The sequence below is a fragment of the Agelaius tricolor genome, unplaced genomic scaffold, assembly GCF_023055355.1.
Source record: "Agelaius tricolor isolate 1412-34295 unplaced genomic scaffold, bAgeTri1.0.p SCAF_1, whole genome shotgun sequence".
Lineage (NCBI taxonomy): Eukaryota > Metazoa > Chordata > Aves > Passeriformes > Icteridae > Agelaius > Agelaius tricolor.
Genome location: NW_027269261.1, coordinates 28,605,625 through 28,631,643, shown reverse-complemented (window position 1 = coordinate 28,631,643; position 26,019 = coordinate 28,605,625). Strand labels below are relative to the sequence as shown.

General features: G+C 38.5%; 1 protein-coding gene across 2 annotated transcripts in view; it reads right to left on the bottom strand.

The window, feature by feature from the left end:
* Window positions 1-26,019, bottom strand: part of RBKS (ribokinase) — a 75,303-nt gene that overhangs the window by 15,932 nt on the left and 33,352 nt on the right. For both annotated transcript variants that reach the window (XM_071428020.1, XM_071428030.1), the window contains exons 5-7: window positions 23,197-23,361; window positions 17,881-17,972; window positions 8,102-8,290 (exon numbers count right to left, since the gene is read on the bottom strand). In XM_071428020.1, coding sequence (XP_071284121.1) covers window positions 8,102-8,290; window positions 17,881-17,972; window positions 23,197-23,361 — 446 coding nt within the window. The remainder of the gene's footprint in view (window positions 1-8,101; window positions 8,291-17,880; window positions 17,973-23,196; window positions 23,362-26,019) is intronic.

Genomic DNA, 26,019 nt, shown 5'->3' with positions numbered 1-26,019 from the left:
AATAAAGCTGTAGGACACAATGGGACACAATGCCATGACTCATTAATGATCATGTGTAGCAAAACCAAACAACTCTTGGTATCACTAAAGTAGTTTTACTGAGTTTTTTGATGGCAGGCACACTACAATCTTAGAAGGGGCTTAAAAACTAAATATTGGCTTTAATCTTTTTTTATAAGACATCTTCATTAAGTACCCCTTGTAATTTAATGCAATTTGTGGCAAATGCTAATACTGCTTTGGGCGCACTTCTCCCTGTCAGCTGTATCTCTGTTAAATTATGCATTTCCATCTGGAAAGAAACTGTACAGGACTGTAGGCTCTCTTCCACTTAGAGTCAGGAATGGAAAGGGATTTAATTAGATGCTCCGTGGTTGAGAAAAGGACTAGAGCAAAGCCTGGGTGGTCCATGGAATCTTCCACTGGAAAACAAGACTGCAAATTGTTCTGTACAAGCCTGCTTCTGTTTGCTCATTTTGTTTACATTGTTTGTTCTTACAGATTAAAATAGACAGTTACTAGGCAGATAAACAGTGTTTCCTTCCACGACAATGTTGTCCAGAAGTTAAGAGAGCAGCATGGGACAATATATGCCTGTGCTTCATTTTTGGCTGCACTACTCCAACTCCCTATATGACTTGGAGCAGAACAATTTTAGTCTGTGCTTCAGTGCACCCAGTCACCAACATTTTTGTTCCACTCTTCCAGTTTGTACAAGGGGGATAATATAGCTTTCTGCTCTCCATGGGGAAAGAGGGTGCATCCAGCTTGCTCCACATTTTCTCAGTTGACTGCCAATGCAGAGGGATGCCACTCTTGCAATCCCTCCTGTCACTGGATACCTGTATTCCCTTAGGCCACTGACCAAGCCTTAACAGATGAAGTGTCTTTAGAAGGCCTGAATCAGAAGCAGAAACTCATGAGGAACTAAGCAAGTCCCATCTAGACTTTACTATGAGTCAACTCACATGCAGTCATTTCAGTCATGTGCCCTTTCACAGTTCAGCTGAACTTCAAACATAATAGATGCAGTTTTATTTAGGCTTACAGTGCTGATCACTGATTGCAGTGCCTGGCAGATTAACTTATTCCTCATGGTTTTTCTGTTCCAAGATTCAATGGATTCCATATTTGTAAAAAAGGCAATGCAGAAGGCTAAGTCAGAAAGTGGGCTATGACTGGAACTGAACTTATTTAATAACCTATTTGGGTTGCATGTTAAAGAAAGGAAGCTATTATGCTCTCGTTTTGTGGGATGTTAATGGGAACTCTGAGCATAATTACTCTGTGTTGATGTGTCTGAATAAACTCCACTGATAAATAAGATTTTGCCCAGCAGTAACTTCTCTTTCCTTGAAAATGAGAGGGAAGATGGGAAAAAGGAAAAAAAAAGAAGAACTGAAAATGAAAAAAGAGAAAAAAAAGAGAAAAAAAGAGAAAAGAAAACAAAAAAGGAGAAGAAAAAGGAAAAGGAAAGAAAAAGAAGGAAAGAAAAAGAAGAAAAGAAAAAAAGAAAAAGAAAAAGAAAAAGAAAAAGAAAAAGAAAAAGAAAAAGAAAAAGAAAAAGAAAAAGAAAAAGAAGAAAGGAAAGGAAAAAGAAAGGATACATTTTAGGAAAAAAGAAAATAGAAAACCACAAAGGTTTACTCCTTGCTACATCCTTGGGTAGGAAAAGGTTAAACAGTCAACATTTTTCTTTTCTTAGCAAGTTAGAGAACTGTACATCAGACACATTGTCTGCCAAATGCTTCATTTACTACCAGCTGCATTTTTACTTTGTTGAGAGATAACTGAAATAAAATCACTGTTCTTTGTGCAAACGGCATGCTAAATAATGCACGGCTACAAGATTATTAAATAGCAAAGGCATTTGATAATATTAGAGTCAACCACAAGTCCCACTTCTGCTGATGCACAGAATTTTGAGTAATTAGTCATTGCACAGAGTGTTGTATTTATATCCCCTTGAGCCTCAGACGTTAGGCCACAAAGTCAGGAGACAAAGAATTGCTGTTATTAGGAGGACTGTTTTGGATTTATTTATATTCTAAGGCTTTATTTCAGTGTCCACTCCTCTGGCTCAGGCTTCCTCCAAACCAGAAGATACAGCTAAGTCAGAGAATTTTAGTGTAAACCATATTTTTACAGACAAGACCTCTCAACTTCAAGCAGAAGCACTTCAATGAGTTTGCAAAGCCCCCAAAGAAGCACAACTGGCCTGAGGTTATATGAAAAGCCTGGGAAAAAGGCCTCCCAGGTTCTGTTCTGATCTCTAACAGACTTCTCATGGCTTATATGCAACACATTAATAGCAGCTCCAATTTATGGACAGATAAATTGGGATACAAAGAAGACACGTAACTCTTCCAAGGATTTACAGCAAGTCTTTTGCAGAGCCCTGGAACTCTTAATCAGTCCTTTGTTAAAATTGCTAAACCACACTGCCTTCTTTAGACCACAATTGCTGCACAGGCCTGAATACTGTGACATATCTAAAATTATACAGCTATACACTTATATGAGGCTTTATTAAAATAAAGGTTGTGTAACTCTTCAGAGTTCAATACAAAGCTGCCCAGTGAGCAATTTACTGTTTAAAGACAGCCTTCATAATTCTTCTCCTAATAGAAGAGACAGATCTAATAAATTGTATTAAGAAATCTGAGGGAAACAATAGGCTTTGAACAGAAAACATCTGATGACACTTCATACTGTAGCAATGAGCTTTTCTTTTGCAGAACTGACATGAAAAAATAATGGTAACATTTTTGATCATGACAAATAGTATGTATCATATCTCTGAGAATATTGCACAGAAAAGGACTATATAAAATAAATCATATGCTCATGTCAAATTTCAGGCAGAGTAGATTAAATGTTGAATTTTATCCTTTCCCCTAAATGACTTTCATGTTTACAAGCATGGCACTTGAACCTGTGAGCTTCTCTTAGCAGGTTGTGCAATCACTGTATCCAAAAAGCACAAGCAGACAGGGAAAATGCTGGTAATATAAGAAATTACATGGTAAATGTAATGGTTGTGCTTAGAAATACTGCAAAGTTAAACATTCTAGGTTCTCCATTATATTTAAAAGAGGGACTCTTGATTTGCTGTGATTACTAGGGGCACTGTTGTGAAAAGTGATTGTAAATTTCCTTTTAAATATTGTGTGCTCAATTGCATCCATTGGCCTTTCAAGAAAATACATCTATGCCTAAGCCAGAGATGGAGATGCCTGATCTCCTGGCTGTGAGTGTGCTAATGCAGGACTTCTTGCACACAACAGTGGTATGTGTAAACCTAGAGGTCAGCTGATGAAGAGATAGTAAATAGAGCAGCTATATTATGCATTTAGAAGACCAGATGAGTCAAAAATTAGAAAGTCACCCTAACTGGTGCCAGTGTATGTTTGTCATCTTGATCCAAGTTGGGTTCTGGTGCAAACTGGAGGTTCTAGAAACTAACTCTAGATAACCTCCTCCCCAAAGTGATCTTCCTGCTGTAACCCAGAAATGGGGGGCCAGAAGAGGGGCAGCCCCAGCTTACTCAGAGACCCCCCCATTTTCCACTAATGCTGCTGCACAGGAGAGATTCTGCCAGTGCCAGCTCTCCAATTCCAGTCATGGAGACAGGACACACCACCTCCAGCTGCAAGGAGCAACACAGAGCCACAGAGCAAATCCCAGAACCAGAGGGGACATTCCAGCCTGCCTTTGCCACTAACCACTAGACTGCCCCACCTCCAGAGGAGGCCTGGCATGGCTCTGAAGCCCAGATCCTGAGTAACCTGGAGCTCCAGCCTGAATGCCCCTCTGAAGTCCACCTGCACATACTGAGCCTCAGGCAGGCCTCTGGCAGTACCTCAAGGACTTGACTTGGTTCCCAGCTGTCACTTGAAGTGCTCAGCTCCGTACTATCCCATAGTGTTTTTTTCAAAATGGAAGGGAACTAATCTCACTGCTGGCCATATTCCAGCTTTGAGTAATTACATTCTTCTGACAAATTTTCCTTGGCAGTTTCAATAGAATATAATTAGTAAATGTAAATAGATGTAAATAGTGCTGTAAATTACACTTTGTGTGATTGTCAGAAGCAGGGGGGAGAGCAAGGGTGAAGGGGCAAAAAGAGCAAAGCTACATTCTCCAGTATGGATGATGATGTGGCCTTCTATCTCAACAGACCATGTATGTCTCTGCCAAGATGGCTTGTTCAGGGCTACTGCAGCAGCAGATGTCAAAATCCAGGATCATCGCGTGGTTCATCACACAGATCATCCCCTTCACCTCAAGTACAGTTCTGTCATGATGGAGTTTGGTCATGTCCCACAGCTGTTTGTGAGCAGCTGCTGTGCTCCACCTCAGCTGTGCTCCTGCTTCAGCAGGAGGCAAACTGCTTCACACACTCACAACTGCAAAATGTGTGTGTATGATATTATTGTTTTCTGTGGAATGCTTATCAGATTTGTGAATGATTTGTGAAACCTTCTGCTACCAACAGAAGAAGTGTCATATAAATGGAATTATATAATTATCCTTCACAGCTATTTTAATGTAGCTTCATGTACTAGTTTCACCTAGAGTGGAAATAGCTTCTTCCAAAAATAAACTAAATGCATATATCCAACTTAATATAGTCAAGTAAATTTAAAAGCAACTATTTAAAGTAATGAAAATAGAATATAATGTATAGCTATATTAGTACTTTATTATGTGTCAAATGTCTCATGTACGTCAACTGTTTCAAATACAAATTGACTTAGCTGGTGGGCTTAATCAGATCTTTCTGTCACAGAGAGAATTTGAGGATGATTTTTCAATAATTCACTTATTTTTCTGTTTATCCAAAATTTTCATACAGAAAGTAGGTAGCAGAAACTAGTAAATTGAAGGGAAAGTTAATTTTCTTAGCAAAAGCTTATTGCACTATTTAGCTATAACAGGAGAAACAGATGTTTCAGCTTTACAATGCCATGTCTTGCAAAACTTCCCTCTGAACGACTATTCGTGCTCTACATGTTTTGGACTGTGTATGGAGAGCTCTGCTAACAGTCATGAGAAGCATTGCATACATTACTAAAGCCCACACTAAGATAATTAGTGCTAAAAAAAAGAATCAACAAGCCTTTTTTCCCTCTTTATAGTATTGATTTAGTGTGGGTGAAAAATGCCAGATTTTCAATCTTGAAGATTCATGTTCCACCACAGAGTGGGAGATGGAGCCAGCTTTTCCCAGTGTTCTGCCAATAAACACTCAGATTAACCACCTCAAGGGCAGGGATGAAGAGCCAGGCTCTACAGCCTATCAACCCTTAGTGTCTCTGATGAATCTGTGAACATGGATAATGGGGAGCACACAAACTGGAACAAGGAACTCAAATTCTTAATCATGTGGCTGTACCTACCCAAGTATTTTGTTGTTCAAAAATCCCTAAAACTGCTGCGCAGAACAGAAATTACCAGGGGTCAGTAGTGAAGTTGCACGGCTGCAGAGAGGACTCTGAGCAGTGGTAGCAGCCATGGAAAATTTCTACAGTGAAAGGGGACTTTGAAACTAATTTTGCATCTTGCATGTGTATCTCCTAAATGGAAAACTCTGTTTTTTAATAAGGACTCTGTAGCCTTTTGCAAATTCTGTGATAGGGTACACGTGTTATTTAACTCTTTGTCTAGCAGTCACTTCACCTTCTGCAGATCTAAACAGTATCAATACAGATACAGGCACAAAACCCAATGTGATGGTGCCCAGTCCCTCAAGATGCTGAAGTCAGAGCAATTTAAAGTAGCAACTTTTTTTTAGTATCAAATGGCAGCCTGAGAGCATACACATGAACTCTGAATACCCTGTGGGTAGGTGGCTACTTGGTAAGCCACCTTACAAGTTTGATCCTTCCCCTGGGGAAGGATCTACTGTGGACACGTCTTGAAGAAAGTAACATGTCCTACTGGAATATTTAATGCTTATTTTATTAACAGAGCAATCCAGGTTAGTTAAAGATTACATTATTTTGCTTAGTGTTTGTGAGGGTTGCTTTAAAACCACTTGCTTTCAGGCAAAGTGCTAATCAGGCTAAGCACTGTAAGACTTTCATAATGGAAGGCCAACACATATTTTTTCATTCAGGCTGCAAGAATAAACCAAGCACAGCTGTTTTACTGAAAACAACCCACTGGTATTTAAGTAGATTAACAAAATTAACTGTGAAAATCCTCTGTTATGTGCAAGCCAATAACCTGTTGGCCACAAGGAGGCAGGGCAATGATTTAGTAAATTAAAAGGAACTGTTTTTATTTAAAATAAAATTATTATTTTTTTTAAAAGAGGCACATTACATTCGTTCAGACATGAAACTCTGAACTGCTAGGCAAGATAAAAAGCATTTCTCATCCACAGTGCGTGGTTTCAGTATTGCTGTTTTATTCCAAGAGCAGCGACTCTTTATCTTTAAAATATCAAACAATAGCTGATCTGGAAGCAATTTTCTTCTTTTGAAGAAGCAGATCACACATATTTCTTCAACATCAATTCTGTGTGATAGAGAAGAAGCTCTAACAGTAAGATTTGATAGCAGCAGTGGATTTACCAACCCAGAGCAAGAAGCTATACTGCCAGGTTCACAAGGTGTTGCTCCCAAGCTAATAAACCCTGCTTCTGGACAGCTTTGGGAGCTCTGCCTTTCACTTCCTTGGCACTTCTAACTCTGGACTAAAAGCAAGCAGAGGCAGTTTGGCATCTGCAGTGCCCTACCAAGTACCTTATGCATGAACCAAGAACCTTAGTGATGTCTCCTTCCCCCAGCTAGAAATTTAAGACATTCCAAAACCAGTACAAACCCAAGGTCAAACTTCTAAATTACAAAGAGGAATAAATAGGAAAATAAAACCAAAGTATCTCTATTTCAGAGTTATGCAGAAAAAGATTATATTGACCAATGAAACAATGTTTTCCAGTATCAGAATATCAGAATAACAGTATCAGAATATCACAGTTCAAACCTATAAGTGATCTTCTGATTGAGATGAAGTGACTTTACTCTTAGCTCTGCTACTGCATGTTCCTGACCTAGGTAATCTCAGCTCCCTCTGCCTCTGTTTCCTCATCCTTTAAGCAGTTGCCTTTCCTCTTTGTGAATCAGTATGAGGTCCATGGATAAAAAACATGCTACAAGAACTAGTTGTTATTAATGCAATTCAGATATGGAACATACCAGATGGTAAAATCTCCAGGATTTTAATGAACTATTGTAACAGAACATATGTAATATGACGTTATTATAACAGGCATTTAAATGTATAGTCAGTACATACAACATGACCTGCTCTGCTCTCAGTAACTCCACTGGAATTATTTTGGATTTATGTCAGATAATACTAGGAACACAAAGTAGCCCCATATGTGCAATGTGGTAAGGTTTTCATAGCAATGATATCTTAACTATTGCCTGTCCTGTTTTTCTCTTTTGCTGGGGAGTATTGTATTTTGTGGTTTCAACAGAGCATGTTTTCTGCACTTAGTTCTGCACAGGAAGCAAAGAAGTATCCTAATGTCAAAGATTAAAATGCACCTGACCAAGTATCCCTTACCTAGCATCATAAAACAGTCATCATGAAACAGCAAGAACTTGTGGGTTTTTCCACTATATTCTATAAAAATATGCCTTTAATCACCTTATGATAGATTTGGTAAGTAATTCATGCTTTGTCAGAAGAATTAAACATTCAGTTTCAGACTGTGAGTAGTATCTCCATTCTCTCACAGTGTTTGAGTTCTAGACAAGATGAACTAACTGAAAGGGCAAAGGTGAAAAACAAGACTGCAGCTCAATCCAGTGGCTTCACAAACTACAGTCAGAGACAGGTACTTCAGTAAAGGAGGAACACGAGGACACCTTCAGTATAATAGTTCTAGCTCATCTACAATACAGACTATGAAACTCAGGTGAATTGATATTTAATATATGAGACACTGTAAGCAGGATACCAATTTCACATCATAAATTAGCCTTTGTCCTAGTGCCCAAAGATCTGGCTGATTACTCACTGCTTTCCCCTAGTGCTTAAGCAGTCTTTTCCAAAGCAAGACAGTTAAACCACAAAAACGTACCGTAGTGTCCACAGCCCTGACCTTCCCAGCAGGAACGTGCTTTGGAATGCCTTCGTCTCCTGATATCATCATGCAGCCTTCTGCTCCAAGAGTAACAATTACGAGCTTACACCCTCTTCCTAACAGCATGCGTCCCACCTTTTCAGCATCTTCAAGGTTGCCAACTGGGATGCCCGTTAAAATTTCTGCCTGGAAAACAACCCACGCAAATGAAAATCATAATCTGACAGCATTCATTTTTGGACAACTGTTGCATTTGAAAACAGTATTTAGTATCTTTTAAAAATGTGTATTGTAGGATGATCATGAAACCACTTCCTACGCTGATCTTCAGCTGTGTCTTGCTCCTTGCTTGAAATCAGTGTGTACTTCAGGCACAGCAGACTAACAGAGAGCAGCCTAGGCAGAGAGACACAGGAGGTGTGGGTTCTGTTCCAGCTTCTACAACTTACCTGCTATACAACCCTTAGTAAAATCACATTTCTCCCACATGCCTCTGTTTATTCACCCGTGAAATAGACACAGTGACACAGTCTTGGCAAAAGCATTTTGTGGTTTAATGTGAAAAAATGCTGCAAATCAACTCGGTCACTATTCCTGAGGGAAATTTATCACTAAGTGAGGAACTTTTAAAATACTTTTTAAAATTCTCAGTGTTCAGCTAGCTAAAGATTTTCACAAGGGAAATCTCTTTCAGGAAAAAAAGTTGCTCAACTTTGACCACTCTGTTCAGTTTAAGATATATTTTTGGATGAGAATACCTAAAATTTATCTGAAGCCACCTTTGGACAAAGGCTCATTAAAAAATTATTATATATTTGTGTTACAGCCATGTCCATATGTCTCTGTCAACTGTGCTGGCTCTGTACAAATGCAGTTAAACTCTTCTTCTAACTGATGGTGAGCTTAAGTAAACTTCTCCCAGCTGAAGAGGGTCTTAAAATTAATCTCTTCTAGTTCCACACAACTAAGAGCAAAACTTCACCAAAATCTGCAATGAAGACTTCAGAATCAAACAACATTTTCACCACTTCACATATTTTCTTGATGGCATTGTATTGCCATGTGTAATGTGCTTTTTCTCTTATTTTTGGAAGGGAAAAGAATAAGAATGAAACAGGAAGAAAAGGAAGAGAAATTGTCTTTTCTCTGAAACAGCCTACCAGGCAGTTCTCCTGCATAATACTGGATGCCTTCAACTGTAAGTAAACGGACACATTACATTTTGCTGTCTTCATTAAATTTTGTCCTGCTTGCCCATGAAAAGGGAAGCCTTACTGTGGTTTGCATTACAAGGCTGCTGCTGCATCTTGAAGAATGCAGCCTGAAGCATTTTCAGATACCTGCTTCATAGCCGAGCATAACTTCCACACTCCTAGGGCTTGTTTTCAGTGGAAAACTTTCTTTGGAACCTATTCAGCAGCCACTCTCCTGACCTTTGCTGCATGGGCAGCTCAGCTTCTTGGGAAACAGCTGCTGAAACATTTCAAACTACCTTCCTCGGCATGACTGAAGCTCGAATTCGGCGCTCGCCGTTCTCGATGTACCAAACTGCAGCGTCTGAACGCGTGTTCGGGGGAGCGCAGGCCGTGCCCCAGGCAGCCGGGACAGGAACTGCAGCAGCCAGCCCCGAGCGCCGCCCCAGCCGTGAGTCACTGCTGCTGCTGCTCGCCGCTGTCACTTCCCGAGCTGCGGCCCGTCCCCACCGAGAGCAGCCCCCCTGGGCTCCGCAGGGCCGCACCGTGCCAACACACTCCCTAGCGTTCTGAGTATCGCTCGCAGAGCGCTTAATCGCTTTAACTTTAAGCACACATGACTAAGCGCTGCAGTCCCTACTTAGACAAATGCCCAAATTATTTCAAGTGCTGTTGATCTGGTCACTACGAGGCAGGGCCTGGTGTGGCAGGACTCGGTTGTTAAACTTGTGCGTGGTCAACGCGTACACGCAACTTAAAACTACTTTTTTTAACCACACTGATCCCAGACAAGAATATAGTAAGATCTAAATTATAAGAAGGCAACTAAATCTTTCCAATTTTCTCTTTGGCATGCCACCATGCTGCTCAAACTTCTCTTGCAGTATAAACTATTCAAGCATATTAAACATATTTCAGTCTTTAAAAGGTTATAAAAGTATTTTCCAGTAAGAAATTTTTTTTTCAAAAAGTATCTTACAAAATCTTTTGACTATATCTTCTTACTAGGTTTCCAGGAAATCAATTCACTAATAGTGGTTTTGGAGTAACTACAGATAGATGACATATAATATTAAAATATATATGTACACTCTATTCACGTGTCTAAAGACTCCGAGTCTCTTTGTGAATTTTAATATCTCTGGAGCAGGAATTATATATTCCTGTATTCAGAACACCTGGTGCCCTGTGCTACAATAATAATAATAATAATAATTTAACACAAATCCTTGAATGAAGCAGGCAAACTGAGTTTTCAGAGTACTTTATGAGGGGCAATGATTCCAAACATTCTACCTCTGTGGTAAAATCTCCAGAAGGAAAGTGGATTTGGTTTTTGTAGAGTAACAGTAAATCTAATATTGGTTTATTTACCTAATATTTATACTTCTGTAAGCTCATGAGCAAGGTAAATGAAGCATTTTAATATGATAATTCTTCCTCATGAAATGCATGACCTGTATGCTTAGCATTATGACAGTAGTCATCTTTGTGCTTCCCATGTCCCAAATCAACAGGATTTTTTGTTTGAGTGGTGAAAGAATTGTTTTGGGACAGATATCTGTAGAAATCTTTCTTTTAATCTTTACTGCTTTATTGCTTATACCAATAAACAAAATTATTTTGAACAGACAGAGTCTGTATAAAAGTAGATCTTTGGCTGCTTCAAACCATTATCATCTAACTCATCTACAGCAGGATGGTACAACTAAAAAACACTGGAACAAACTGGAAGAACCATAAAAGCAGCAGAAGCCAGACAGATTCTGTGCCAATGATTAGAAATTGCAGTAAATGTCAACTGATGTTAAATACTGTGGTGAGTTTTTAAGTTCCTCCCTTCAGTAGAATCTTATTTAAAAAACAAACTGTGGTACAATTGAGGGAAATAACTAATGGTTATGTAAAGAAAAAATTAAATAACAATACTAAAAGCCCAATGTGGACATTTGCCATCATACTGTACAAAAGAGCAGCAAATGAAGAATTTTATTTTTCTGCAGCTAGTCCCATAAAACTAGTCAGTTAAATGGACTTATTAAAGCAAGATGGCATTCCACACAACCGCTGTCAGAATAAACCTATGATGGATATTATATAATTAATCTACATACTATTTTCAAAATGTTGTTTGCAAGACTGGCAGAAAAATTTAACTAAAGCTTTTAATTTCATAGATAGGAAGGTTCTTGGCCATAGTCTTTACCAATCTTAGTTAAGTCTCTGTCTCTCTTTAGATTGTGGAGTCTAGTCACGGTAAACTGACACAAACCAGAAGTGCTACATAAAGAAAATGGCCCTGCTTTTTCCTTGCCACTCCTGTCCAAATGGCCCACTCTCATGTGCCAGAACAGCCATTTGTGTGGCCTGGAAACACACTGAGATTGCAAGGCAGATCTGTGTGAAAACTAACACCACCCCGAGTCCCACATTACCCGCAAAAGTCAACCCAAAACAATTAACTTCTTTCAACAGCAACAGTAATTTACACTGGCTACAACTGAGAATGTTCCCAGCATAGGAGCATTTGCCAGTTGCTCTAGCTGTGGTGCATTTGGGGTAGCCACTTCCAGGGAGATGTTCTGGATCCTCTCCTTGGCATCTGCACAACCAAACCTGCAGCATCCTATCTAGTTTTGGGAAGTCTGGCACAAGTAAGACACTGAGCTACCACAGCACACTGTAGTGAAAGGCCATCCAGACAGTCAGAGGGCCAGAGACCAGGACATACAAGAGGAGGCTGGGAGAAGCAGGCTGGTTCAACCTTAAGAACTCCTGGCTAGGGGGAAAATCTAATTGCTGTCTAAGGCAATTTAGTAGGTGGGTATAGTGAAGATGAAGCCAGAGTCTTCTTGAAGGTGCACAGGGATAGGGCTAGAGACAACAAGCACGAACTAGAACATGGGAAATTCCAATATTAGGACAAGCTTTTTCACCACAAGGGTGATGAAGCAGTGGAACACGTGCCCAGAGGTCATGCGGGCTCCAGCCTTGGGAGATTCAGAACTTGACTGGACAAAGCCCTAAGCAATCCATCCTAAACTGGACAGGCTTCACCAGGGTGCTGGAATAGTTGAACATCCAGAGGTCTGTTCCTAACTTCCACAGTCCTCTGATCCTCAGCAAATACAAACTGGTGAGATAAAAAGAAGTATTAATTCCTTGGGGAGCAGTCTATCATTTGGACTGGGTTTTGTGCACCTAGCACAATAACAACTTAGCAAATGTTCCCAGGTACTACTGGAAGAGAAATAATAAATAATAACAGGGAAACTGTCTCAGTTTTAAGGCTAATGCATCTAAAACTACATATGATAATTTAAAATACTTTTCATTTCAAATATTATAACACAGTAAGTCAGTTGTCTACAAACTTGGCCTGTACCTTAGAAGATTTCTTTTGAGAATGACAAAACAAGAACTCAATCTCATTAATTCTAACACATGTGAACAGTCCCCAAGAAGTAGTACAACAGATTTAGTGTATAAGAAATTGCAAGGTCAGGCCACAAGCCAAGCTAGTTCCAGTTGTTTCAAATTAAAAAATTTTTACATACAGGCAGGCAGAAATACTTATCGTGCTAGAATAATTAAAAACTGATTGAAATGAATTGGCCTGAGGCTATAATTTCCCTCCCAAAAGTAACATCTTTCATTTCAGACTAAATATGGGAAAATTCATACTTTCCAGCAACTGATAAAAAGAGGTTTAGAACAAAGCTGGAAATAAAATATACTGTGAATTTCTGGCAACTTCTATGTAATGGCAGAATAGTAGCTTTCCATTACTTAAATCACAAGAGGCAAATTCAAGAGATGTTCTGAAATATTTTATTTCTAAAGGAATTTCTAAAGGACCTGTTTTTGTTTTGACTCCTAGAGAGATCAATTATATTTTCTTAAGGAAGATTATTCTTACTATTAATCTCTCTATATTAACAGGCAGTCTCTTAAATACTTATCCCAGTACTTAAATCTCAGTACTTAAATCCTTATCCCAGACTACAGATAAAGTTTTATAAACTTCATATTCTCTGAATCTTGCAAAAGGCAATAATGTCTCTTAATTCTGGACATACTAACAAATATTTATTCAAAAATTATCTATCCTCTGTTAATAGACAGTAACACTTAAAAGGAAAAAATAGGAATGTATCTGTTTTTCAGTGTTATTTTTATATATCTTACAGCTTTAACAAAATCAGCAATTAATTGTACTGCTTTCTACTATTGAAGCTCCAATGCTAGTATTTAATTAAATCTTTGCAAGGCCTTCTTTAGATCAGAAGTCTGATACCCGTTTTACATTAGGGAGAAAGTAGTTCCCAATTTTGCATTAAAAACAGCTTGTCAAACTTAATCATTTGCTGTAACCATTCAGGAGTTTTTCTTCTCCTGAAGGGCTCCTCAGTAGTCTTTGAACAGAGAAGCAGCTGTTCTTCAAAACGTTTAGGATCAAATTGAAATTGCTGATGTGCAATATATTTTGGTTCCTAACCTGCAGGGCTATGTAACTGCATGCACACGCTAAGAAAGAAAAACAACACATGAACTCTATTGACATTGTGGTTATGCCTAGAGCCATCTGCAGCAAGGAATCACACAAATACGTGGGAAAAAAATGGTAAGTATTCCTTGTCTGGTATAGGGTTGTCTCTTTTTCAACATTTATAGATGACTGAAAAGAACAACCATTAGTTTTCACCAGGATGACACTGGATATATTTATTTTTCATTAGAAGAATTAAGGGAATGGAGAACTAGCACATTCCTGCACAAACCTCAGGGATTAGGCTGTGCTACATCTGGGAATTAACAAACTAGTCTCAACAAGTTTGATCTTTCTGGGAAAAGATAAAACTGAACTACAGGCTAAGCAGTAAAAGAACTGATAACCTTGCAAGATTTGTTCTGACATTTTTCTTCATGAACCACATAAAAAGAAAGTAATGTCAGACATAAAAACCCCTGTTATTGCAACAAGCAAGAGTGAAAAGAACAGCTTGTGAAGAGCCTTCTAGACAAACTAATGGTAGATAATTCACTGATAGTGTCATTTTGTTTGCTTCTCTCTAGCACGTAAATGCATAAGAACAAGCTGTGCTGTTGTACCAGATACTGCATGTGATTTCATTAAATCCTAAAGCATTTAATAAAGAATGGAATATAAAGTGCTGATGTTGTATTGGATATTTGCACGTTTGAGAGCCAGCATCCCATGGCTGACACTAGAGCTGACATCTTTAAACTTCTGTTCTGTGATAAAGGCATTGCAAATCAAGACCCTGACCTTTAGAGCTGTAAATAACAGAAACTTCTGACTCAGTAATAATTCAGCTAAACACAAGGACCATCCCTCTTTTTTCATCTTTGATAATACAAACACTTCACACAGTCTATGAGATGTCTTAAACTATATGGCCGGTGTTCTGTTTGACAGCCAACATCATTTTCCGTTACAAACATACTGTTCACATATTATCTGCAAACCACGGGATTTTATAATTTAAAAGTTTTTCTTGGTGAACAAGGAAGAGAGGGATATTATGATGAAATTGTGATAAATACTTGCAAATATAAATTACTAAGAAAGGCAAATGAAGCAATAAAAAATCTGTGTAAATTTAATCTTGTCTTAGAGCATGCATCTGTGTTGAAAAGAATGTTTTGGAAGCAGTTGAACTGGGCAGCTCTAAAAAATTCACCTTCAAACCCAAGGTGGTTTATTAACTATTTAAAAAACTTAGTAAAGATGGAGCAGAAATACACTTTTTTTTTCCTTGAAGTAGCTAAAAATACCAGATAACAACAACAACAAAAAAATATTCCAGAAAGAGTAAAGCTGGAACATAAATAGGATTTTGGCTATAAGGAAGACATTTGAGACTTAGAAATACCAAGTGGGAGAGGCAATGGAGCTGAAATAGAACACCTCAGGAAGGCAGTTGTAAGCAGGACATTCAATACATTTGGTCATAGAGAATAATAATTTTTGTAAATTCAAGAGAATGACCTTAGTGGCTTAGAGAAAGGGTCCATATTATCCAAATGCTATTTTCTAACTGCAATTGCCAGTAAATACTAAGGGATTTTTTAAAAAATAGGATAAAAAGATCTTTTCCCAGTATATATTCAGGATCACCAAAGTCTTAGGTACTCTCTGATTTAAAATCATGATGGAAATGCATATGTAGTCAGTTGAATGTATAAAGTTTAAAAAAATTAGATTTATCTTTAAGATTTGTAGAATTAACTTGTTGATTTTAAGTGCCACACAGAGATGTGACTGCTAACCTTTATTTGGGTATGTAAACATTTGTCTGTATATCAAACTTCTCAAGTGTACTCATTATAGAGATCTGAAATTAAAGAAAGACATGAAAGATAACAGAAAACAGATGGTATATGAACATACAACAATTACTAAAAAAACTACTTTCAAACTTGTGACATCAGAAAAACAAATGCTTGATTTTTCCTTTTTTTCTCAGCAACAAGAAAGGAACAATGGCAACAGTTCATCCCTAAAAATCAAATCATTACAAATCAGACACACAGAGAGAATGAAATCAAACAAAATTGAATATTACATTTGTGCTAACATAATCGATTTCATTGCAAAGTTTCAAAAGGCTGTTTCTAAAAACAAAGGTATTTATGAGCCACTGTTGTTCTCAGAATGTGCTGTACACTTGGATTTATGCTCCCATGATATGGCTGGCAGGAACTCCCATATGTCTAGCATTTCCATAAATTCAGAAGAAATGAGCCTCCTCAACAGCAGAGAGCATATTTCTGTGCCTGACCTTGCATCCAGTGATCCTAGCTATCTTCACATGGCAATTACTTGTTAAAAGAAAACAGCAGAAAAGAATGCAAACTGTACCCCCAGTTCTGCAGGAAAAGGTAGATGAGTGAGCAGGGATCTATTATAATTATACACCTGTATTTCTTGCTCTCTAAATAGAAGTAATTTTCTGTTCTCCATGTGGTAGTAATAATAATACCCCTGGATCCAGCAAGCTACACTTCTAAAGAATGCCTCTTTCAAGACTGTCCCCTAGCAATAAAATACAACAAAAGGAAAACTCTAACACACGTGATGCAAAGAGAGCAAAGTCAGGAATAGGCAAGAAAAACAAACTTTTGTTTCTAACATATGGGGGAGAAGTTTTTGCAGGGGAAAAAATATTAGCAAGTGGCATTATGAAAATGGCAAACGACGAATGATATTTACTAAATAGTGGGAGAGTATGGGAGTTCTCAGCCCAAAATGTGAGCCATTGCACCATTTAGCCAATCCAGAGGCATAGTTCAAGCATAAGAGCTTTCTGATAGCATTAAGAAAACATGATACTGGTGTTCTGCAAGTCCCCTGAATAAGAATAAATACTTTGCCTTCTCTTCATCACATAGAATTGAATTCAGATATCTGTTGTACAGTATGTGAGCCACAACTTGTATCACTGCCAGTTATCCTGGAAACTCTGGCTTCCAGAGACCTGAAGAGCCATAGCATCTCCCACCTTGCTATTTTGCTAATTCTTGAATTCTCTGGAGTGTGTGAACTTGGCAGACCCATAATGAAACATCCCAGAATAAAATTTAGATGTCTTTTTGGGTTACTTAGGCTGACCCTTAAATGCTAGAAGACTCATGGACTGAGAACTTCGGATATAGGTTGTGATGGGGTTTAACAGAAATTTCAAAAGAGGGTAACTGAATCTTCAAAAATTTACACTGACAGATATTGTCATCAGACAAAAAACACTACAAGTAAGCAGGGCCATGCTCTCTCTTAGCTCTTCCCCTTCCTCCCCACCCAGAGGGATCATGTTCATTGCAGAATTCATGTCTCTTAGAAATAACTTTAATTCTGATCAAGGCATGGCTCCTATCCAATAGGTTACTTCTCCCACATTCCTGCTTATATAAAGAGAGGGTGAGGGGAAGGAACACAGCATGCCTAATGCTAATAAGTAGCAAATTTAAACAAAGGTCTTATGGAATGAGGTTAATTTGTCTCTTGTGACAAAACCAATTTCCTTTGGGAGAAATAACACTTGAATTAGAAAAGAGAGAAATAGGAGGGGGGGGAAAAATGAAAAAAGCAAAATATACAGTTGAAGGCCAGAGAAGATTCACTGAAAACAGATCTGACAGGAAGAGGCATATGAAGCTACTATTTACCATCAAGTGCAGCAAGCGTGCATCACCTCCTGGCAACAGTCAGAACATTATGGCTAATGCATTCCTGCTAATCATACTAAGGGACCACAGACCAAGGACAAGGAACTATTTTAATATTTACCACTCAGTGATAACATTTAACAAGTGTCCTTTTATGGATGGGTTTTGCTGATCTACTTGTAAGGAAGGCTGGACCCAACTTTCCTGCTGCAAACAGCTAATTTAATTTCAAGTGCAAGATAAAATTATATTAGAATACTCCTCTTTGCTGGTTAGATCAGGTAAGAGGAGTATGGCTCAATTTTCCTGCTCCCTATGCTGTATTTCTGAGAAGACTATCCTGAAATTTTCCTGCTTAAAGACTCCTTCTTTAACATGACATATGATCATTACCTCAGTTTCATTGCAGCAGAAGATATCAGAATAGGTATAAAACTGTGGATCTAGGTCAGCAAGGGCTGGAGCTGGATTAAACAAAGTCTTTACTGGAAAAAAAAAAGAAAAAGAAAATCTAAATCTGGAGTGTTTTCGATTCATAAACCGTCACTTGAAAGACCATTGTGTTTCAATCACAGACCCCAATATTTATCATTAACACAAAAATTACTCTCAGTTTCTGCATCCTCCTCTTATACAAATGCTAAAAGTCTTGTTTATTATATTAAAGTTCCATTCTAATTCATGTGCAGGCACCTGTTGTGATGGGAACATGACAGAAAAGTTACAGGAGAAAAAACCCCAAGAAATTATAACATTTAAAACAAAAGAGAAAATTATTAAATGCTTAGACATTAATGCAATTTGTTTAAGGGAAGATGCTTCTTCCATGATATTAATAAGTTTTACAAGAACTGATTTAGTTCTAGAATTTTTCAGTGTCGTTATCTGAATTCTGTACATGAAGAATCACGAGTTATGGAGTAATGAAGGGCATGTCCAGACAAGGAGTTAAATATGCTTCTGAATGTGTTACCTAACTTGTTCAAAATGCCACATTATAAAACTGTAGTGTAGACAAGGCATTGCATATTTTTAGTATGCTATCTGGCAGAGCTAGACCTAAACTTAACATGTGGTAGAATATGTTAGTTACCCTAACTTTAAACTGTAGTAGCCTAAGGCCCCAAGTAGCAGCAGCAAAGGTTTGTCATGAGGACAGTGTAGGTGACTTACTCATTATTACATAGCAAGTCTGCAGCCTTGGTTTTTCACTTTGCCAATTCCATGATTAATACTTGAGTCTTAACCACAAGGCCATCATTTTTAAATAAAGCACACTCTTAGTTCAGAAATATAGTTCAGAAATATTCCTTATAGTCAGTTATCAAATCTTCCAATCTGGATGCCTAAATATTCAGTGCTAAACACATATTTAGACTGTAAGCTATAGCATGTAATAGTCAGACACCCTGAATATCTCTGAATACCAGTTAAGGCCCCAACAGACAAAGATGCACAGAGACTTCTGAAATCTGAGTACCAAGAAGTTAAGGTGATTGACACTTAGAACATTTTAGCCTTTGACTGCACAACTTTATCATGCCTCTCTACCTGCCTCATTAAAAACAGTATTAAAGTGACAAAGACTTTTACTCAGAAGTCAGAAAATCCTAGGATTAGGAATTCCAATGAAATCTTAATGTGGCTCCCCTAAATTATTACAATACAGTATGTATTATAATAAACTCTTTAATTATATGATCACATACCACTGAAAAACAGCATGTGATCACATAATTAAAGACTGCAACATAATACATATGCAGAAAGGAGACAAATTAAGGTTTCACAGGCAACCTTAACTCTTGCATTTCCTATTTTCTTAACTGCAACACTAATGAAGTTTTCTTAAACATAAAACTTTAAGGTATACTTCCCTAGGTAAAACAAAAAACCAGCACATACTGGAAAACAAACTGTCATGTGGTATCATACTGACATGTGCATGGGTCAGAAGCAGCACTAGAAGTGTTCCAACTTGGGTTTTAAGTAATACAGACTGGTCATGAGCATAATGTAATACACTACTATTAGTTTTCCTCCATATTTACTATCTGCTGAGCATGGGGGGAGATAGAGGAACCCTAAGATCCTCTTTCAGGTTGTGAAGAAGAGCATGGCTTTTGAATAGGATAATCTGTTTGGTCGTCCTGAAGAACTTATTTTCAGCTGAAATTCTTTCACAGAATCACAGAATCAGAGAATGGCCTGGGTTGGATGACCATTGCCCCTTGTCCTGTTAATGCATGCTTTGTAAAAAGTTTGCCTCCATCTTTCTTGTAGGCTCCCTTCAGCTACTGGAACGCTGCAATTAAGTCACCACTAAGACTTTTCCAGGCTGAACAAACAGCCTTTCCTCACAGGAGAGGTGCTCCAGCCCTCTGAGCATCTTGGTGGCCTCCTCTGGACTCTCTCCAGCAGGTCCATGTCTCTCCTGTGCTGGGCCCCCAGAGCTGGATGCAGGGTTCCAGGTGGGTCTCAGCAGAGCAGAGGGGCAGAATCCCCTCCCTGGCCCTGCTGCCCACACTGCTCTGGCTGCAGCCCAGGACAGGTTTGGCTTTCTGGGCTGTGAGTGCACATTTCCAGCTCAGGTCCAGCCTCTCACCCAGCAGCATCCCCAAGTCCAGCCCCAGGACTGCTCTTGATCCATTCATCCCCCAGCCTGTGTTGATACCAGGGCTGCTCCATCCAGGTGCAACACCTTGTACTTGGCTTTGTGTTTATGAGATTCCTATAGGACTACTCCTCGAGCTTGTCACTTCTCTCCCTTTGCCAAGATCCATTCTCCTCAATGGGTTTTTATTCTTTATGCCTCCTTGCATAGGAACTATGCAATTATAACCTTTTTCACTCAACTTTCACCACATCTGCTCTCTTTATGGCCCACAATTCCTGTTCTCACTTCCAGTGCCCACAGCCTCCTCCCTGACTCTACCTCCATTTTTCAATCTCTATTCAACAAATCCTAATCTCTGTTCCAATTTTGTTCCTCTTTCACCTGCTCCTTTCTTTCTTCCTCTGCCACCCCCAAAAATCAAGTAAATCTCTCCTATATTTCCTTTGCCTGAAATCAACTCTCCATCACCAGCATTCCCATCGAGCTTTGTCTCTTCTGTATTGAAATTTAGGGAGCTGCTGCTCTGTGCTTCCTGGGCATACAAAAGATCCTTAACAGTATAAAAGAAGTTGCCTAAAACCAGATTCAGGAATTACACTGGAACTCATGCTGCCCAAAAGGACAAGTGCCTGTATGGACAGATGCTCAGGGGAAGCTAGCTGTGAAGCTCTTAACAATTTTCTGATGTCTGTGTGAAAGGTACTTATTTTCCAAAGGCTGAAAATACAGTTAAAATCAGGCAGGTTTCCATACCGTTGTGGAGGCTTATCTTTAAAAGAAAGCTGCCTTGCTATCAAGTCTAAAGTAAATTTTAAGGTAGCTGGTATTCATAATTCAAAAGCTAGGGTAGGGTGGGAGGCATTTTCCATTGCCTGGTTTCTGCAACCACAGTGCTTTGGCAGAAATCACGAGGAGTTTAACCACAGACAAACAGCTGTTATGAAAAATTGTAGCCCAAGATTAAAAGCTTGAAGCATCCGAAAAATAGATCTGTTTCTTGCAAGTGACATGGAACCTTTAACTGAGGGTGCTTCCAGATAATTTTTCACTACAGTATTAATATGCTGGGCATTATCAGCCATCTTTTATGGAGTCTGTCATTAGAGAAGTCCCAAACCAGACTTTTGAAGGCAGCAGCAGCTTCTCACCATTGACCACTAAAAACCTTTATTTGTCCAGTCAGATTTCCCCTACAATTTATACCCACTTCATATAGTTATTCACAACCCTTCCTTCCTTCCTTCCTTCCTTCCTTCCTTCCTTCCTTCCTTCCTTCCTTCCTTCCTTCCTTCCTTCCTTCCTTCCTTCCTTCCTTCCTTCCTATCAGTGCCACAATGAGAGGATGTCATGACACGTACACGAAATGATGAGATGTCCCTCTCCAGCTTACAGATCCTGATGACCTTCACTGAAGAGAAGCAAAGAGTTCTTGCCTGTGTCTCCATATTCTTTCTCTCTTTTGTTTATTTCTTTCAGTAAGAATGAAGAAAAACAAGCAAAAAACCCACATCGAAACAGAGGTTTGAGGCATCTGGGTATGCATCTGTTTCACACAAAAATAGTCAAGTGAACATTCTAACATGAAGTGCTACATAATACATGAGGGTATTGCAAGCTAAAAGAAGAGAAATTGCATTAACAATTTACTGTTGGCTACAGATAGGTTTTTACAGTGCTACAAACTCAGCTGTTTACTTAGATTTGATGGCACATGACATTTGAACATGTGTAGCCTATTGTTTTAAAGCAGAAGCAACCAAACTTCCCTGACAGAAGAGCTGCACAATGATAACACACTGACAGCACAGAACTACAGCTGGCCCACAGTTAACTACTATCTTTTCTTGATATATTGTGCTGTCTACAGTTGCTAAGTGATTGCATGTCTGTTCTGTGTATCAGGTTTGAATTTTTCTCAATTGCTTTTAAAAATCTTGTCTTTTCTTCTGTCACAGGCTGGCATCTTGCCATAGGAGGGTGACAAAAGTGTGAAGCATCTTGCCAAAACTGTTCCTAGAGTTAGAAATGGACAAGATAAGTCATGGATATTGATTAATGATTGAACTAGAGTCCATTAACCATTAGATTAAAATGCTGTTAGGCATTTTCATAAAAGGGAATGACAAAAATATAGTGCAACAGGTGCACAACAGGTCATGGTGCAGAAGGTGAGCTGAAGAGCCTACAATTCCAGTATGCCAGTTGCAGTCTGATCCCAGTTGCATCCCTGATCTGCTGCATGACTGACTATGCTATGAGCTGTTTTCTCCCAGCCTGATCTTCTGGATAGAAGGGAAAAACATTTTTTAAATCTCATATAGATGCCTCTCTTGCATAATTATTTACTTAGTGTTCAAATACTGTGGTAATTGTGCTTGAGTAACTGAAAGCATTACAGGCACTTAAACAACAAAAACATTATGTTGGTAATGAAACCCCATCCTGTTCAAGCAAAATATCAGCTTTCATCTACATATATGCTACACTGCAGGAACAATGCCCTACATTTAAAAGTATAGTACAGTAACAATTTTCTAATAATTTCACAGACCATGACTGTGTCTATGCAATGGCATCATGCCCAGTCACACAAGAGCTTTGGTTAGGATACAAAAGTTGGGTTTTTTATTTTAAGGATGTCAACTACTATACAAAAAACCACAGCCATACCTACTGCTATGCTGGGAGAACAAGGGCATAAGTCTGGTTTTGAAGTAATTTCAATTCCTGTGTGGGGAACTTTACTGACTTGCATTCATTATGCCTGTTCTGCTCTGGAATCATAGCAGAGTCAGGCCCACAGTGCCTGGCCTACCAACATTATACTGTATTTATTCACAGCATGAAAACAGGAGGAAAGGCAGCACCCGACATATACAGGGAGATTATAAGAAGGTTAACACTGCAAAATTTTTAAGCAAATTCAATTCTCATTAGCATAGCATGAATTTGTTGGCTATTGTTTCATTTCTAAATAAAACTAATATGACAGAAACCAGAATAGACAACAGGATCTTTATTTAGAAAGCATGATAAAGAGGATTTTTCATGTAGTACAAATGAAGGAGAAAGAATGGCTTATGTTAAATTACCTCCACTGGCATGTGCCATTTTCAGAGCTTCAAGAGAAACAGCAGGGGTAATTTCAAGCTGGCAAACAACCACTTTGGCTTTACAGATGACATCAGAAGCCCTCTTCAGGTCTTCAGAATTTAAAAGCAGGTTGGCTCCTGGGACTATGACAATAACATTCTGTCCTAAAGAGAAGATATTGTGTTTTTTACTTTAACTTTGACAATAAAGTGTCAAATGTCAAATGTAAAACATTTCCTTGCACTTTTTACAATGCATTTCAGATGAGTACTTCAATTTACTTCCAAAAAAAACCCCATTAAAATTGTATGCATTGCTGACATTTTCAAATACACAAATATTTCAGAGGATAATCAAAAAGACTGCTGTACTAGTGAACTAACACTGCACAATAGACACAATATAAATTCCTTTGGGAAAAATAATATATGGGCATTCCCCAGTCTTATTTTGGTGTCATCTGTGAACTCTAAAGAAGCACTGCACTAGTCACAGTGGAGATGGTGGATACACGCTGAGGGTGATATTTGCATCTTCCTAAAATATTCCAGTAGCATTTGGAAGAGAAAAGCATCAATGTGATTACTGAATTCATATGCCAAAAATGGCATAAAAAATTTAATTTTCCCATCAGCTGGGAACAAAAAGTATTTCACACAGCTAAGAAAATTGTGCATGTTCTTTAGATTTCAGAGAAGCAGGCTTGCACCATTTACCTGAGACATTTCAAGTTAGGGCTCCTAATCATCATGAAAACCAGAACCAGCCTGTCACCAAAGCCCAGAAAGGTGATGCCTGTGTCTTAGGAAAGTTTTATCAGAGGTGAGTAAAGAAGGTGGGCTACAGCTCCTTCTGCTCTTACAGGTGGCCAGAAGAATAGTCTAAACAAAGCTGTGCGTGTGGAAGCATGGCAGTGTCTCAAAGCACATCTAAGATCCTTTTTATTCTTGTGTTTTGTTTTACAGTTAGGTGAGGTTCATTTACGTAGGTTCCAAATATTCTTTTGTTTTTCTTCAGACACACAAATCACCTTCTTTTATTGCAATTTCTTTCTTTTTTTAATCTCTATTACAACACTTAGAGACCTTCAGGCATGGGTGCCTTCAAATTAAAATTTATTATTAATCACTCAGGTATTAACTTCAATAAGTCAGTTGTTCCTTGATTTACAGGCTCAGCCCGCCCCCGCTGAAGATTCCTTTAAGGACTGCCAATCATTAAAGGCTACCAATTCTGTAATGAACTGAATTACTCTGCAAATAAATATTTATGTTTTTAAATACATTATTTTTGTTGAATGTGACTTCAAAGTCCTTTGACTAAGAACGTGCACAGCTTCTCTCCCTAAATACATTCCAAAAAGAAAGCAGGACAATGGAAAGAATAATATAGTGATCTCAGAGGGAGGGACCCAAGCTTTCCAAAGCAATTCTGCTGTCAATGGTTTGGTACAGAACAGCTGCATATGAAAAGCAAAACCTCAGCACTTAAAAGCCAACGCCCTGCTTTTCAACAGACAATGATGGGCATCTTGGATAAAAAACAAAAGCAAACAAAACAAAAAACCTTCTGCAACACGTAAATGTTACCAAAGATATCTGAATCCTGTTGGGGAAATATTCAAAGGCAAATTTGCCTATTTTGCCAAGCGTATATTTTGATAGCTTTAGGGTGCAGCAGTGCAAGCAGTAAAACACAGGGAATCAGTGGAACAAGAATCTCTTTCATTTCTGCCTGGCCTCTGTGCTTCCTAGAGTCTCAGACTCTATTCACATGTCTTGCTGCATTATCCTGCTGAACTATTTAGCTCTACTGACATGTATATTATTATCAGACTTTGGAGCTAATGGCCCAAGGCAGTAAGGGGGGCTGTTTGCTTAAACCTGTATGTACAAATTCAAGGTAGACCGTGCTACACTGGATCACAGTCTGAAGATTTTCTTCCGAACTACAAAAGGCCAGAGACTTAGAGTCTGCTTTCAAACCTGCCAGGGAGATGCAGTACCTACTGTGGTGCAGCAGACCAGTCAGCAAAACCCAAGCTGGAGGAAAACCCCCCTCACCCCATTCTGTTCTTAGCTATGTATACCAGACTTACTGAATGATAGCAATCACGACAAACTTGCACTGGGGTGCATGAAGGCAGAATCTGGACCCATGCACTCACAATTAATACAAAATTTTGTATTAACAGCAACCATTTTGTTGAAAGAAATTATTTCTTGCCAGGGAAATCAGATGGGAATTCAGCATCAGGGACAACAGAGTTAAAGACAGATGGCAAAGAGGGGTGAGATTCATCTTGTCCAACATAAAATAATTTTTTAAGTTACAAAAAAATCCTACACACTAGAAAACTCTAAGAAAACTAATTTTGAAAAATTGTTTTTCTATGTTCCTTCAACAAGGAAAAGAGACAAATATTTTAAGAGGTTCTTTTAGTCTTATATATCCTAGATATCTGTTTGAGGTGGAGATAAACTATTGTCCAGAAAAGTCTGTGTATCTCTGTTAACCCTGGGTGAAGCCTTAAACTGTAGCCTTAAACTAACTTCTAAAACTACTCCAGTGAGGTAAAACATTACCCACACCAAGAATGAGAATAATGTATTTACTGCATTACTGTTAATTCTAAAATCTCCTTTCTTAGACTAAAAATATCAGTTTTGATGGGAACATCTATATAACTTTGAGTTTTGCAGACATCAGCTAGAATATTAAGGGCCACTTTCACACTTGCTATAAGCTGTAACAGCTAAATGAAACTGATAAGCTCGCACAGGCTTACACCAGATGGGGACTGGGTCCACTCAGGATAAATG